At 42.4% G+C, this 17,824-nt stretch overlaps 1 protein-coding gene across 9 annotated transcripts in view; it reads right to left on the bottom strand.

Annotated features, from left to right (window-relative positions):
* Positions 1-17,824, bottom strand: part of NEDD4L (NEDD4 like E3 ubiquitin protein ligase) — a 267,298-nt gene that overhangs the window by 79,664 nt on the left and 169,810 nt on the right. For all 9 annotated transcript variants that reach the window (XM_066616668.1, XM_066616669.1, XM_066616670.1 and 6 more), the window contains one exon: positions 4,748-4,798. In XM_066616668.1, the coding sequence (XP_066472765.1) occupies positions 4,748-4,798 (51 nt within the window). The remainder of the gene's footprint in view (positions 1-4,747; positions 4,799-17,824) is intronic.

Below are 17,824 nucleotides of genomic sequence, written 5' to 3'. Positions count from 1 at the left end.
TAAAAACAGGAAGTTGGCTGTTGCGGTTCAGTAATCCATCAAGATGGACACATCCATTTCACATCAGATTTATGAAGGTTTTCTTCATTCACAACAGGAACTGAGTGATGTGAAAAATATCTTTAGTCCAATCTAGCTCTTGAGACTCTCAAAGTAGCTGTTCCAACTATTCCACTTTCCCAAAAGATATTCGCAAATGACTCCTACCCACAAAGTCCCTGCAGAGCTAAATACTTAGCTAGTTTTCATTAAAAACTTCACTGTATCTGAAATCTCTGTCAGGAACATGGACTGTGTTTCAGTTCTGAACAGTGTTAAGAAAGCTAGTTTCTCCTGGTGAAGAGAGAATGTTCCACAGAGCTGGCAAATTATTTGAAAAGGTACAGGAGTTCCATAAAATAGAGACACAGACATTGCAAATAATTTATTTTAATCTTAGCTTTGAATGTAATGTTTAAGTTTTCTCATTCTTTCTGGTGTGGAAAAAGAGACCAATGAAGCCCAGCAGCATATCATAAAGAACAAAAAAATTGTTATACAAATTAAGGTAATGTCATGTTTCTGCTCATTTTTAGCAATTTTCCATAACTCTAAACTTTATGTCCTCCTCAGACCTGGAGCCAGCCCTGATAATATGAATTTTGATATAAACCCATAAAAAAAAGCTGCCAATTAGATAAATATAGGTGGGAAATAAGGAATACCAGTAGGCATCCTCCCCCTCCAACTCTTGTCAGGACTTATCCGGTCCAGAACATGAAACGAATAGATCTTCCTTGGAAGAGGAAGAAGAATCACCACTCCCTGCTAAAAAACAATACATGCTGGAGCAGTTGGTTTCTCCTAGAGGGCGCCACTATGGATGTACCACTTATGGACACAACCACTGAATTCAGGCACTTGGACATACACCCCTTGCCACATTCCTAGGCTTCCCGTACCATAGATCCTTCCACTATCACCTCCTGAAACCCAATGGGGGGGAGGGGAAGCAGTTGGAAACTAGTATGAGAAGGTAGTGTGCTTGCCTGGCAAGCTTCACACATAACAAAGAGACCCTGACCTAAATGCTATCAGGATTTGAGCTACCACTTATGTGCCAAGGAAAAGTGGGGCTGCAAAGCTTACTATAAAAACCCTCAGTTGCTGCCTGGTTGATGCAATGTCCATCTTACCTAGTTTCTTGTTACTGGATAACTACCTTGTTGACTTTCTTGTTCCCCTTCTGCTTTAGCAACTGTGTGTTGAACCCTAGCTCTAGTGCTAGCCTTCCCTCCTAAATGGGTAATTCCCCCACCTTGCTTGTAAACCTGTAACTTCAGGTCCACCAGCTCCTGTGTTGGTAGGAATGGGACACTTCACTTGCAAGAATTTCTTTCTCCATTTCCTTTTTGCAGTGAACCATGCCACAGTGGTTGGCAGTTCATCCGAACCATTCCTGTGGCAGTTCAAGGCTGAACAGTCACGTTCTGGCAACTCCGGCGACGCCACTGGAACCAACCATATTGGCTTCTGCCTTTCCATTGGACCATTTCAGCGACGTGGGGAGGGGGGATTTGCTGCATGGGAAACAGTCTATCCTCCATATCTACTTTACCCAGGCTTTGCGCACTGGAGAGGACACTCTGTTCCAGAACCACCATTCAGAGCGCAATACCATAGTCTTCTGAGACTGGATGCCAACACACATGCCACAGTGTTAGAGTGGCACTATTAACAATACCAACCGCAATTAGTTTCAAACTACAGTTCACATATTTGCTGCATACTTGCTTTGAAAACTAACCATGATCAGTGTTTACACTAGTACAAGGAAACTGTGTGGCCTCTTTTGCTCTGCACCTTGAAGGGAGGGGGGAGTTGCTCACAAGAAGTGGGGGGAGGAGGAGAACACTCCTAGGATGCTTTCAATCTCTTACCCATCTACATTACATAAACGCCAGGCTCAAACAACCTACAGTGTGTGCTAGCAGTTCATAATCTAGACTTCTGTACTATTTGCCTTTACTTGCATGTTTTTGCCTTTTGCAAATCTTTCCCTTGAAGAAAAGTTATGGCCTGAAATGCACTGAGAATTCTTGGTGGTTGTTTTGTTTTTAAATGAGCTGCGTGCACTTTCTAGATTCTGTTATTTTCGACTGTTCCAAAAGTGATGTTCTCTGTTATTCTCATTATCTGGGACGAAGCTATCAATGTCAATATTTCAGATTTAAGTTTTTAAAATGACAGACAACCTTTTTTAACTGGAACCAAGTTGCTTTCCTACCCATAGTATATAAAATGGATTGTTGATGACACTAAAATTAAGGGAAACAGCTATTCCATGAGAGCCATGTGGGAGGTTTAATAGCTTTTCCACAAGGAGTAGAATATGGTAGAAAGCTAATTACTTATATGAATCATCCATAACTGCTAACAAGTTCCCAAGTGATTTCCTTTTAGAACAGTGATGGGAAATTTTTCTGAATAGAGTGCTGTGACTCTCAAAAGTAAAGTTAACGTAATAATTTAGAGCATATAACAAGTTCCTTGATGACCAGTTGTGGTGCATTAAGCGATCCAGGAAAAGCACAATAATCTCTGGTTAATGACATCAAAGCTAGGCATAACTGAAATTGATACCAGTAGTACAATAAAAATGCTAACTACTTTATTTCATGTCAACAGTTGATTCCTTTACTTCTATTTATCTTATCTTATAACTTATCTCTCAAAAAAATTTATCTGTTCAGTTGCCAATACCAGACTAATGCAGTGGTTCCCAAACTGGTGGGTCACAACTCACCAGCCTGGGAAGCCCAATTAAAGGGACAGAGAGGGCGGGAAGGCAGTAACGCAATCCCTAAGACCTGTGCTGCTGCTGTAGCTGGGAGGGTGTTTTTCTATTTACCTTCAGCCAGCGCTGCAGTCCTGGTGGATCCAGGGGTGCAATGAGCCCTCCATAGGGACTCCTATGTCTGCAAAAATGTTTTTTTTAAAAAAGAAAGAATGGGCACTTCCGGTTTTGTCATGAAAACTGGAAGTGCCAATTTTTTTCTTTTTTTAAACACTTTTGCAGGCATGGGGAGCCAGAGGGCTATCTGCATCTCCCTGCCCCCCCACCCCGGACACTCCAGGACTGTAGAACTGGCTGCAGGTAAATAGAAAACCTCCCTCCCATCCCTGGCAGCAGTGTGATCCTGGGGATCCCTCCATTTAGTGGTCCCAACTCCTTTGTAGGAATTTAGGAAGCACTGGTCTAAGACATTATGTTTGCATTGCCAGGAGAAGAGCCAACAGCATCCTGCAAGGGTATTGGTCCAATGATACCATTTGTCCATTCTGGTCCCTGCACAGGCACCTGGTAAATGCAGTTTCTGCTCAACCCCTTGTTCAGTGTCAGCAGCAGGAGCTATTGCATTTAGTGACCTGGAAAATGTTGATTTTGACAAGCTGGGGGGACTCAGTATCAAACAATAAAAGTGAATGCATACTTTTAAGGATATATTTTCTCTGAAGCCCACCTAATTTCACCTATTTTCAGAAAGAACTTACTGCCCAGTCTTATCCTTGGTCTGCCCAAGCGATGCAGGGATGCTGACACAACCTCCCCTGCATCCAACAGGCCAGCCAGGGATCAGGCAGGCTGGAAGATGTCAATAAATAGAACGACTCTACCTCCTTCTCCACACCCCTCTCATCCCCTCTGGGACTCCTCAAGTCTACATCAGTTATTTTGCTGGTGTAAATAAGTCCAAGGGGGCGTGTAGGGCCTGGAATGAGGGATCCAGATCTGGTGGATGTCGCTGCCTCTGCGATTTGCCCCTGCCCCACCTGTGAACTTTCCTTCTGCTATTTGGGAACAATTAGCACCAGATCCGCAGGTTGCTACTGCCTGTGTGTTGTATTCTATGCCTGGAGCTGATGGCAGCTCTCTGCAGTACAGCTGGCATGTGGGCATCCCACAAGATCCACCACTGGCCATTAGTTAAATATGAAGTGTCATGGATTTTGATGTGGGAGGAGATGAAGTTTCTGCTTAATTGTGAAGTCTACCAATTTGTCCTGTGTGATTCAGCACCTCTCTAATCTATTCAACAAAGATACCATAATCCAACCAACATTTAAGCCTACAGATAAATTTAAGTAGCAAACCTGCCATAAGTACCACACCCATCACTTTCAGTTTTGCTGAGGTGGAGTGCAATCACTCTGCTTTCACTTTTGAAGACCTGGGGAGCCCTGCAGATGCTTGTGCAGGGTTCCCCACACCCCCGACAGGCTGCAGGAGACTCTGGTAAGTCCAGCCAAGCCCCTGCAGCCCCCGTAGCTACACGATCCTGGGGATCCTGCCTCCTCCCCCTGCCCCCGCAAGGACTTACCGTGGGGCTCGAACTCCCTTGGAATTGGAGAACTGCTGCTATATGTGCTTTCTCAGAGATACACCATTCCACTATGTTCAGTAGGGTTTACTCCCAAGTGTCCATAGGACTGGAACATTAACCTCCAATTCACAAGAGGGCAGCCAATATGTACATAGAGCTTTGCACATGGAGTTCCAGGTCAGATTCATGACTATTGCACATTAATAATAAAAGTAAGGTTTATCTTATGATATATGAAATCCAACAAATATAGTAGGCTACGTCAGAGTAAGCCGTGCAACAAAACCGTACTAACCGTTAGCCGTACTAACCGTACTAGTACTAACCATACTAACCGTTAGCCGTACTAACAAAACAGAGTAGCTAGTTATAAAATCTCTTACCGGAAGATGATTAAGTGGTACATCCACTTGACCCAAGAAGTCGTCTCTGGTCTGTTAACAGAAAAACAATATAGACATAAAATATATTTTCTCATTAAATCAATTAATTGCTGGCATTTTATCATGCTTAGTTTCCACAACAATCTTGAATTTTAGCTCTCCTCTATTGCAAACCTCAAAGACTGGATCTGATTAACAATAATAATAATAATACTTAATGATATAGTGACTTCTGAGTGTTTAAAGTGCTTCTCATGTCCTGTCTTTATGTTATTACAACAGTTGCATAAGGTGAGTTAGTACTAACCCCACTTTGCAGCTAAGACTTGCCTAACGGAACCTTGTGAAAATTAACAGCAGAGGCAAGATTTAAGTTGTAAAAGTCTTGATTTGCAACTCAGCCACTATGCATGTGTTGGTCAGAGAAAGTCACAAGTGATGTTAGAAGCACTGCACTTATTTTAATATTGTTTCTGTCCTTGTATAAGCTGAGATGATATGCAGTAGTCCCTAAAAATAGAAGTTGGCTCCAAAAGCTCGGCAATATTTTTCTTAATCTCAAGAAAGCCACTTAAAGAGCAGCTCATGTGAACCTCAAATGACTTTAGACGACGTTAGCATTTTTTGTTCCCTGACCCATTTCAAATGTGCATGTCAACATTTTATGATCATCTGCAATATGAGAATCAAGAAGGAAAAGGGGGAGAAAGAGCTACAAACATCTTGCAACCTACCACCTAATGATTTTTGTGTAGGAAAAGTAAGTTACCCTGTCTGCAGCGGACAAGTGCCCCAATTAAGAATTCTGCAAGCAACTTGATGTTCATAAGGAGCTCCTACTTAACGCTAAGCACAAAATAAAAATCTATTCAGTCCCTGTCATAGCATTGATGAACTATCACCTGCACATCTCCCTCATCTTCCCCACCCCCAACCTTCACCCATGGAGCCTTTGGTTTAAACTTGCATTCTTTGTATTACACCCTACCAAAATTAAGCACAAGTATACCCTGCTAACTGAGCAAAGAGGAACTTTTTCAAGTGGTGCTCCTCTTTATTTAGCAGGGCAAGAGTAACTGTCCATCTTCAACTCAGTACAGTGTCTTTGCTAATGGTTGTTGCTGGTATCTCTTCTACATATTTGAAGATTGTGAGCCTTGGGGACAGGGAGCCATTTAGTTATTTGTTTACAGAGAAAATCAATCTGTGAACTATTTTTTTGTTGTTGAAACGTGGTATACAGTAAAAACAGTCTTAATAATAATATACATAACTGCCTTTCCACACGTCCTTTCTGTTATATGGTTCTCCTACTACCCTCGCCTCTGTGATTATTCCCCTGGCCCTTGGCCTCCACTGGTCTCCCATTCCTCTAGTCATATTTTCAGATTATGAACTCCTTGGGTCAGGATTACCACTTTCTTGTTCATTCGTTTCTTTAGATTATTTGTAGTCCACCTTTTTCAATTGACATTTTCAATTGTAGGTTACAACTGATAATTAGAAATATAAATAAAACCATAAAACAAATACAAAACAGTAGGGCAACAGGTTAAAACCACAAAATGGAATTAAAATAGTATCCAACTATAAACCACTTGCCAATAAAGGAAAGTCTTGACTGCCCACTTTAAAAAGAAAAGCTTTCAGATTTGCCATACAGTACTTGGAAGTTGGTTCCAAAGCTTAGGGAACTCAGGGCCCAATCCTATCCAATTTTCCAGCCCCGGTGCAACTACAATGCAGCCCTATGGTAAGGGAACAAATGTTCCCATACCTTAAGGAGACATCTGTGACTGCTGCCCCACTACAAGATGCAGTGCATGCCCCATTAGCACAGTTGCACCCGCACTGGAAAATTGGATAGGACTGGGTCCTCATTTGGCAGCATTACTACCAACTAATATATGGGATCACCAAAAGTTTCTCACTGATAGATTTTAAAAGAGTATGCAGCATGGCCTTTCCCAGTTTGAAGAGACACTTGGCCAACAGTCCAAGGCTAAGAGGCAAAGAAGGAAGGCCCATAGCCAGGAAGACAGACCAGGGACAGACTGCACTTGCTCCCAGTGTGGAAGGGATAGTCACTTCCGAATTGGCCTTTTCAGCCACACTAGATGCTGTTCCAGAACCAGAGTGCGATACCATAGTCTTTTGAGACTGAAGGTTGCCAACAATAACACAAGGGTTTATTTATTTAAATTGTTTATCCTGCCTTTCCCTCTGAATAAACGGGACTAGGCAGTGCAAAACATAGTGAAAAAAACAGTAAAGTGTCAAAATATGAATGAAATATAAAGTGCAATAATCATAAATAAGGAATAGTACAATAAAAACACACACATTAAAACAAAATATAGTCACAAAACCCCGAAGTAACTAATTAAGAAGGGAAGGCCAAGTGGAAAAGGAAAGTCTTCAGCTCTTGCCAGAAGGCTAACAGGGAGGGTTCGGTTTATAGGGGAGAAGGTGTTGTGTACATTGATTGTGTTGTACAGATAAAATAATAATACTCTATACCAATAAAATATACTGAGCTTTATCTTCCATTCAAACACTTAGTGCTCGAGTTGGCCCTGTATGCTGTGTTCCTGATGAGCTCTGTAGATTAGTTCAGCGAAATGGTTACCACATTCTACCTGGTATACTAATTAAGATTTCTGATCTAAATGCATCACCAGTTGCACAACTGAAACCCAGGTGCTTCAACTGAAGATAAAATTAGAAAGAGGTTTCTGAAATTTTCAATTATGTGGCAAATGTGAAGGAAAAAGCAAACTTAAAACTATTCATTATTAGCTAGTCAGCAAAAAAGTGAAGAAAATTAATGAGAAATGCTTATTCCATCAAAATGAAAGCAGGGGAAACAAAAAATTATGGAAGGTGAATCAAATCAAAATGACCTCTAAAGTATCTAATTTATGTCTTTAGACAAGTTCTTAATTTATACAAGAACAAAAGTCAGTGGAATTGATAACCTCAGATAAGGCTTTGTAAGGCAATGATTAATGTAATTTGTTAGTTAAAATGCTAACATTGCACATAAAGGTAGGAACCAAAAATCCATTCATGTTGATCTGGGTTTTTAACTGTATGTTGGATTTTGATTTTACGGTACTGAATCTTGAATGGCAATCATTTCAAAATAATTTTTTGAAACTGGGGAGGGTGGCAAAAGAAGTTCCCAATATTGCACAGGAGTGTGCTACTCAAAGCAAGGAACCCCAGGAATACAATCTGCTGGTTCAATGTAGATCCTCTTGGGTTAGCCTAAAGTAGCTCTTTGAATTCTGGCCCACATCAACTGTAATAAATACTAACAGGTATAGGGAACATTATTATATAAGCCGTGGGATCTGGATCACACTGTCTCAATTTGAAAACTGCTCTGTGCTTCAAAGATGAATCAGATGTATATTTCAACAAATTTTAACACATCAACCTTTGGATGCAGCCTGTAAATGTCAGCTACTGGACCATTCAGGACTGGTATATTAAACTTCCATCATAACTTGTACCTATTGCCTAGAGACAGAACATACAAAATCATTTATCATGTATTTGTTCCCTTCCAAGAAACTCAGAACATTTAACATGGGTCTAACTCTATTTTATCCTCACAATCATCAAGTTAGGGTGAGATGATTACTTGGTTGAAGGTTCTCAGTAACTTTAATGATTGAGAAGGAATTTGAACTCAGGACTTCCTGGATTCAAGTGCTATGCTCTGTGTAGTACACCAGCATTTCTCAACCATTTCTCAACGAGTTGTACTTGAGCTGTTGTCCAGTGGTATGTTGTTGTCCAAGGGTATGCAAAGCTGATCCTCCTTGCAAAGGAGCCTCCACTGCCCAAGCCCATTTTTGGGCCGGATGATCAGACAGGCTCCCACTCCCACAATCAGCCGGTAAGCTGCTGGCTGCTAAGAGTGTCAAGGTTTCCCTTGGGAGCTTCTACATGGCAGGACCAGAAGGGGCAGGAAGGATGACACCGGTATTGGCGGTACTTAAGACAGACCATGCAAAGTGGTACACCAGGGGACTAAAGTCAAGAAACGCTATTGCACACCGTATATTAAGTCTTTAGTATTGCTACACTGTTCAGAAATTATTATTCATATGTGCATGGATATACTGCATTAGCCTTAAGGAATCTTGCAAAGCAGCATCACTGGAGGTCTACAGGATAGAAAAGGGATTATTTTAAAACATACTTATTAGAGGGTCTGTTACTCATTTGCGAAGGAACAATAGAAAACATTTATAGCTATCAAAATACAGTTTCTAGAGTACACATTTCGCAATGCTTCTGCTAGGTCTGGTTCTGTATTTCTTTTTTTAAGTACTTTACTATAACTCCTTGTCAAACCAAATGAAAAGGAATCTTCTCATTAATCTGAAGTATTTGTCACCTTTGTCTCCATACTGCACAAATCCCAAGTCACCATAACCTCTGACAACTGACATTTCTTCGGGCTATTTTTAAGGTGGTAAAATGCTGCCAATTCCGCCCCCCCCCCCCCGCCCTCAGTTATTAGTGCCTCCATTACTAGAAATCTGAAAAATAATGCTACAACACCAAATGCTGCATTCAAAAGTTTAGGCTTCTTTGCCGACGCCGAAAAATCTTGAACCTTTTTTCAATTCTGAGAGCAGCAAAATAAATCAATAAAAACTGGGTGGTGACTAAATTTATTAACTACGCAATATTATTAAAAGTGAACGGCTGAACTAAACTCTTGCACAAATCATGTACAAGTCTTACACAATTCGTGTGAATCTTTCTTAATATGGTTCCATTGTGAAAGACCAACCGTGCATTCATGTATCTCCAATTAAAGAAACATCTCTGTAGCACGCACAACTTCTTTCAGTGTGGTTTGTTCAAGCGCACTCATGCACCAAGTACCAGGTGAGGAAAAAAAAATACATGGAAGAAGCCAGCTGCATGTAGAAGATCAGTGTATCAGTATGAAAAAAGAAAAATCTACATCCTAATCCTGATACCTCGAAGCTAGCACTGCAGCCACTCTAAGCCTTTTTAGAAAAGCAATGGGGCTCAACGGTATTCTACTTTTCGGTTCAGCAGATATACTGCCAACCAGAGCCATTTAACTGCTTAGCAATTACCGAATACCATGACTGTTAAACTTTACTGGTTGAAACGTTTGCTTTACCTTTCAAATGGTCTTGATAACAGTTACTATAAAACCCTTTAAGCAAGTAATAGCCTTTTTGACATCAGATGATATGCATCAAAGGAAAAGCTGACAGCAAGGGGAGCTTGTGAAACTGGCTCTCCATGATCAAATGAGTCATTTTCCTGTTCATTGAAAGAATATCACGATACTCTAGTACAAATTCTTTCTTGGTCATTCCCAGTTTTAGGCAGAAGAGTGAACAGTAACCTTATAAGGACCCCCCCACACACACACACACACACACTCAACGTACTGCAGTTGTGGTTGCCGTGATCTGAGACTGTAACTTTCTCCTTTCTAGGATCCCTCCTGATTTCCTTGGTCCATCTATTGTATTCAGAAAAGCTTCTAGAGTCACCACCTCACCTTCAGTTATCAATTTATCTATTTTTAAAAACTGATTATTGCCTTTCTGCTATGTGCAACTCAACAGAATCAAAGCACAAGGCAGATAAAATCAAAGAGCACACACGATCATACTAAACAATATAAGCAGCAAGTAAGCAGTTGACACACCCCTTGGTCTAATCTTTAAGTCCCAGCAAATACAGTAAATTTAAAACCCAAACAGGACACACATGGCCTAGTCCTAAAGGATAGTAACAAAGGTATCCAGCAGATTTTCTTCGAGAGTTCCACAGTTGGAACCTAACCACAGAACAGGTCCATTCTCAAACAACCATCTGGTCTCTGCAGGCAAGAGCAATTCGAAAAGGGTCACAGATAAGAATCTTGGCAGACAAGCCTGTTCATACAAAAGCAGGCAGCCTTTGGGGCCGGTCCTGTTGACCTGTTGCTCCCACTGGTGATGCAACAGATACACTTTAGGGACGGTCTCCACCCAAGTATAAATAGGTCATCCATTTTCCAATGTCTTCTCTCTTGCAGCACTTCAGTCTTTAGTTTTGCAGCTTGCAGCGAGACTTGTGAGCTATGCAAAAAAAAATTCTATTTATGATTTTTTTTAAACACCGCTCACTCCTATGCAAGAAAAATAAAAATACAAAAATAAAGCATAAAGGTCTGTCTGCTGTTAGAGACTGGGGGCCAAACACTGTCCAACTTTCCATCCCTGGTGTAGCAGTGCCAATGAGATGCATGCTACCGTGTTTCCCCCAAAATAAGACCTACCCCAAAATTAAGACCTAGTGTGTTTTTTTGAGAATTGCTGAAATATAAGACCTACCCCGAAAATAAGACCTGGTTGTGATCTCTGCCCGACAGGCGCCTCCATTTCTCAGCTTACTTCTGAGTAGACGGGGCGTGCAATGAGTGCACACAGCGCGGGAGGGCACCCAACTGCTCCTAGTCGTGGGGGGAGATGCCAATACTGCAGCCTGCATTGCAGTGCATTCCGCCACCGCCAGCCCACATACAAGGAAGCTGCGCCCGCCTCTGCCCACAGCTCGGCCAGAGGAGCCCAACTCGCTCTCCTCGCCGACTGACTGAAGCGCTCGCTCGACCAGGCGTGGAGTGGCCCCACAGGCTCTCGGCCCTTCTCCGCTCTCTCCCTTTGTGTCCTTCCCCATGGAGGTGCTGGCAGGGCCGCTCTCCTCAGCACGCTGAGCAGCAGCTTCAAGCTGCAACCCTGGCCACGCTTTCCTCAGAGTAAGCCCCATTGACTATAATGGGGCTTACTGCTGAGTAGACACGCATAGGCTTGGGTTCACAGGCTGCAATCCTAGCCCCACTTTCCTGGGAGTAAACCCCAGGAAATAAGATAAGACCTACCCCCAAAATAAGACCTAGTGTGTTTTTTTGAGCCAAAAAAAATATAAGACAGTGTCTTATTTTCGGTATTACCTGTAGTGGGAGGATAGTTACGGAGGCCTCCATGAGGTAAGGGCACTGCAGCCGCACCGGCGCTGGAAAGCTGGATAGGATTGGGCCCTGGGAGATGCAATGTTTCCTATAGCTCAAAGAATCAATTTAATGGGCCCATCTGACGCCAAGATGCTACCCCCAAACATTTTTTGCTACCAGCACGTGACAATCCTTCCATATTCAGCGGGAGAGTAGTGGGTTCGTGGCACACAGAAGCCCGCTCACAGGCCTCACGCATTGCTGCTCTCTATGGAATAAAGGCCAATGCTTTTAGATAATTCTCCACATTTAGGATTCAGTTTCTTCAGACTCAGAGTTCAGAAGTTTCAGGAGTCTTTAACTGCATTCCCAAAAGGTTTATCGCTTCAGGGATGAGTGTAAACATCCTTCTACTTTTGGTGGAAAGAAATCAAAATGGTGTTTCATTTTCCTTAGGGTGCAAAGCACTCTTCCCTGTCCTGACATTCAACCCCTCCCGCATCCAAATAACCCTCAAGCAAGTTAGAGCCTCTTTGACGAGAATTCCATGGTTATCCTGACAACTCAGAGGTCTAGCAGTCCAGCTGTCAACCTTAAGGTTACCTGCAGAAAGGTAAAGATGGTAAGACGTGCACTGGTGGGGGAAGGGGAGAAGGGAAGGGTATGGCGGCAAAGGTCCACCCCTGCATATGAAGCTATGTTTGGTCCCTCAATCGATCAAGCTTACTGTTATCTGCTCTGACCAGCAGTTGATCCCCATGTTCTCAAGGCAGAGGCTTTTCCCAATCTGTCACCTGGGTTAAAATGGAAATGGAGATTATATGGAGATGCCAGGAATTAAAACTTGGAACCTTCTATATGACCAGCATGTCCTTTACCATTGACCTTAGGAGTCCCTCCTTTTCTGAAAACTTTTCTAGAAGGGAAAGCTTCCCCACTGGAACATTTGAAAACATCTTTTGCTAACAAGCTAGATCAAGGTTTTCCAATCTTTTGGTACCTGAGCAATGCAATTGTTCCCTAAACAATTACTAAAGTCACTCTTAGGAGTGTACTCAAAATGAGACTGTCTCAAATCAGCTACCAGGGGAATGGGGGGAAACTGGCAGGCATTCTCCTTGCACTGTAGAATAGTCTACTAATTCTGCCTTCTGTTGTCCTTCCTTCCTTTTTGCCCATCAGCTAAACCAGGGGTGTCCAAACTTTTTGGCAGGAGGGCCACATTATCTCTCTGACACTGTGTCGGGGACCAGGGGAAAAAAAGAATTAATTTACATTTTAAATTTGAATAAATTTACATAAATGAATACATTAGAGATGGAACTTTTATGAATGAATGAAGGTCTTGCAATAGCTCGTGGTCTATAAAAGACCTTGCACAAAGCAAGGCCAGCCTTTGCTGCCACTGCTGCATCACAGATGTGAAACAGCAAGCAGTGGAGGGAGCCCTCATCCCACAGTTCACGCAAGAGGTCAAACAGTTGGCCATCATGCTGAGAACAGTTGCATCAGGCCAGCGCGGGCTCCAGCAAGTATCTGGAGGGCCAGAGGCTCACTGGAGACTGGGAGCTCCCTGAGGGCCAGATTGGGAGTCCTCAAGGGCCGCAAGTGGCCCCAGGGCCAGGGTTTGGGCACCCCTGAACTAAACTAATGGATAGGAATCTACTTCCTGGGTATCAGCACTGCTTCTGAGATCGCTCCACTGTTGTCCATTGCAGTGTAGGCTACCTTCAGGGAATCCTAGTGCATCCTTATCAGTATTGCCAGTTTTTAAATTTGATATTATACGATATCTTTTTCCACCATAGTAGAGCACCAACACCCTTATCCCTCCCTCTTTGTACGGGGTGGGAGGTCAGCAACCTAGAAGCCATCACTGCCACACTCTGCTGCTTTCGCTATAGGACATCCACAACAAATTATCCATTGTCTGGTCAACAACTGCACTATATCTGAAAAACCTGGCCTGGCCAGGCCTTTAGCTACTCTGAATGAGGTTCAATAGCCCTGCTAAGAAAGTGCTGCCAAAACGCTTCCTAAAAAAAGTTGGCACTAAAATCAGTGCTGCACTGAAGAACACTTAAGAGAAAAGCATATTGGCTCTCTGGAAGGGGAGACAAAAAAAAAAAAAAGATTTGCCAATACAAGATCCTATATACCAAACCTATATACCAAGATCCTATATACTGTATTTCAGGGGGCATTTTCCCCTCAGAACTGAAGGAAATTCCACAAGTACCGGCACTCCCTATTTGGTCTTCCATTAGGAACACTTGCTTAAGTTGCGTTCCCCCCCCCCGCCCTCACACACACACACGTCTGTTTAAGAAAATACCTGTTCAAAAGCATGCCAGTTGCCAATTGTCCTAGTTTGATAAGCATATTAGCCACCCTGCTAATTGGGCAAGAGGCACTTTTTCAAGTGGGTGCTCCTCTTTTTAGCAGGGGAGAGTAACTGGCCCACCTCACCCCAGCAGTGTCTTTTCTAGTGGCTGTCTGCTGGTGTTCTTTTTGCATCTTTTTAGATTGTGAGCCCTTTTGGGACAGGGAGCCATTAGTTGTTTGATTTTTCTCTGTAAACTTTGTGAACTTTTAGTTGAAAAGCGGTATATAAATACTGTTAATAATCTGGTTGAGTTGGCACCACACTGAATAACCTCACTAGGAGATACAATATTTTAAAAACATCCTAAACCTTATTATTCCTCTGTTGGGTATGGCCCAGCAGTGGCTGTAGGGGGAAGATTGGGGGTTAACAGGAGGAAGCAAAAAGTCCAGATTTTTTGTACCTATATATTAAAGAAACTGCTTTGATGCAGCATTTGTTGTTAAGTTTTTTAAAAAATCTTTAGTGAGATATGTTAGCCTTTGGATACAAAAGAAAGTGATTTATTCACAGTGCTTGTTTTTTACTTCACATACTGGAAACAACTTTCTCATATTCTGTCAAACAAGTGTACTGTACTTTTCATCAAATGCTTGAGGGCATGCCATTTATTGAATGCATCATTTTGTGCTTGCCTACCTTCTCTGTGCTTGGGACATGCTACAATTGTAGGCTATAGTCATGAATTTTTCAGATGTACCTTATTCCCTTCCCTCTTGCCATTATTGCCTCTCTAGTTTTTTGGCTAGAAGATTTCACAACTGGATAATCAGGCTTCACAGTTATTGACCTCATACCATGCATTTCTCTTAATACATCTTTATAAATCCCACCCACAGCCTTCCCAACAAAACCTCACAGTGTTAATGGCAGTGGCTGGAAAAAGGACAAACATATACAGTCCCCCATGCATTTACCCAAAGGAAATGGAAGGCTGAAGGAACAGCAGGAACAGAAATTGTGATTATGATTTGGCTCTTGCTTTGAACTGCAATGGATGTTCCATGAGAGGAAGTTCCAATTCAAGGCAAGGGAGATAGCTCTTCCCAGCTGAGGGTAACAAGAGACTGGATGTAGCCATTAATGAAAGTCTTGGCAGCAATACAGTCAACATGTGCTGCCCTTTCAAAGGGCCAATCCTTGTATAAATGTCACAATCATTGTTTTCTGGCATTTGTTTCTGTTCTGTGTCACTACCACAGGCCAAGGGAGATAAGAGAGGCATATGGCTTAGAGGCAGGAGGTGAGACTACAGGGTTGGGTGGGTGGTGTTGAAATTCCCAAGACAGGGTTCTGCTTGTGTGAGAAAACACTTTAAGGTTGCTGACCTAGAACAGCACATTCATTCCTAGCAATTAAACTACAGAATTAATTAACGTCATACGATTGCACAGTGTCTGTCTGGACCAACTCCATGGTCTGGAATGATTACAATTCTCTTTGTACAGGAAGGCAATCTAATTCACACAGGCTCATCACACAGACTTACCGCGGCCCATCTTTTTCATTGCTGCTTTAGCCACTTAATGTTCAACAGACAATGGTTCCTATTTATTATTTTAAACACTGATATATTTTACAAGTATGCTTATGAAGTGTCCTTTGGAGAGAGTATGTTTAGGGCCCATTCTGAGTTAATACAGGTGGCAAGGTTGCAGCTGCACCCTGGGCAGCCATTTGACAAAATTCCAGTGGGGTAGCAGTGTTAGTCTGTTGCAGTAAAACCAACAAAAGATCTTGTAGGTGCCATACAGCTCTTTGCTATTTTCATCTGGCTAACTGGTTCCCCTATATGGTTTGGCCAAAGTAACAGAACAATCCTATGGATGTGTAACACCGCCAGAATGGGTGCTCTGGCAGCATCAGGCACTTTTTGGTTATCACAAAAAACTGCGAATGGCTGGCTCTATGCGCCAGCAGACGACGGACATCTGCTGGCCCCAGTAAGTGTGTAAAAGGGATAGGAGGGAGATGGAAGGTGGGTGGAACGTGGTGTAGGGAGGAGGGTGGATCGGGACCAGGAACGGGGCAGGTTCAGCAGCATCTGCCAAATCCTAACTCCCTTCCCAGCCTCCTGACCATGTGGATTTATGACTAGAGTGGCACAGACCTGCCTTGGAGCAAGGGAACAAATGTTCCCTTACCCTGAAGGACCTTCTAGATGCCAAAACTCCCCCATGGGATACAGTGAGCAGCATATTGGCCCTGCTTCATTGCTGCATTAAGAGTCAATTAGGACTGTTAATCACAGAAGTTTGGTGTAACCCAATTCAGAATATGAATTTATCCAGTTGGTAACGGTCACTGCATTCTGAATTGCACACCTTCCAACCCCCCCCCCCCCCCGATGTTTTTTTCTAGGTTGGAATATAAACTGAGTTTTGAGTACTTATATATCAAAGTACTCTAGGTCATGCAGTTTCCAGGGCACTTTGCAAAACCATGTTTCTCTGGGTCCCTGGGACCTGTGTTAACACACCAGAGGTCAGGGAAAAATGGAGGTTGAACAGAAAAGTCTAATTGCTGTTGCTGTCACTGCTGGTAACTTTGGGTTAAAAAAGGAGACTTGGGCGAAGGGCTCATGGGACAGGAGCAAATGTTTAACCATATTAGCAAAAGCATTACTTACACACACACACACTTTGTGAATGCAATTAAAAATGACTGATCCACTTGGGATACTGCTGCGGTACAGAAACAGTAGTGAAACAGGCACTGAAAAGAAAAACCACCCAGAAATGTACATCCCTATAATGCAATTTCACCAATCATTTTCAAAGAGAAAATATTTCATCTAAATGTTTCCCAGTTATCCAATTCTCTCACCAACCTTCTCCTATCAACAAGCTGGAAGATAGGGAGAAGATGGGGGGAAAATTTGTTCCCAGGTTCTCTACTCTCCGGTCATCGCTATTTGCAAGGGATATTTTTCATGTGCACACTGTGGATTTAGTTTCACATTTCCACTGACCTTTCGTGCTAGTACAATTTAACCAGGGTTAGAACTGAATGAGGTTAAGGTCAGTGATGTCACATACTATGAGCGGAACTCTTAAGTATTTCATAATCTAGTTGTCAACAAACTGGGCTATCTACGATGTCTCAATTTAGTGCAACTCCAGTAAAGATAGCAGTGTTTTAAATGTAGGTCTACATATTTAAAGCCACATGTTTATTCCCTCTGCTTTTTTTTTTAACCTAACAAAGGTGCAGGATAAAACACTAAGAGGGCAGGCAAAGAGTAATCCCAGCATTATAACAGCTCCATCACAAAAGCAGTTTCATCTGCAAATAGGGCAAGAACAGCATGATTTCACAATTGTTTAACACACATTTAACCTCCGCTTTTTACACTTGAGAGATGCACCACACTACTGCAGACATTTAGGAACTTCCAGAAAGCAACCAATTTATTTTTAAACATAGCAAATGCAATCCAATATTATGGTATCATTTATCCAATTCAATGGGGGATATCTTCAATGTCTGGATAATCAGAAATACTGATTAAACAGGGTGGCAAGAATTTATGTTTGTACGAGATGTGGAGTGATCCCAATCCAGGTGTAGCAGACTGTCGTCACAGCAATGGGATGGGCAAAATGAGAATTTTGGGTTGTTTCATACTCAGGGCTGTTTCCTCAGAAAGAGGTTGATCTATTTCACAAAGCAGGCATCCCTTATAATG

The sequence above is a fragment of the Tiliqua scincoides genome, chromosome 2 (genome assembly GCF_035046505.1).
Source record: "Tiliqua scincoides isolate rTilSci1 chromosome 2, rTilSci1.hap2, whole genome shotgun sequence".
Lineage (NCBI taxonomy): Eukaryota > Metazoa > Chordata > Lepidosauria > Squamata > Scincidae > Tiliqua > Tiliqua scincoides.
Note: the sequence above shows the minus strand (reverse complement) of the source record. Positions and strands in the feature narration are given on the sequence as shown.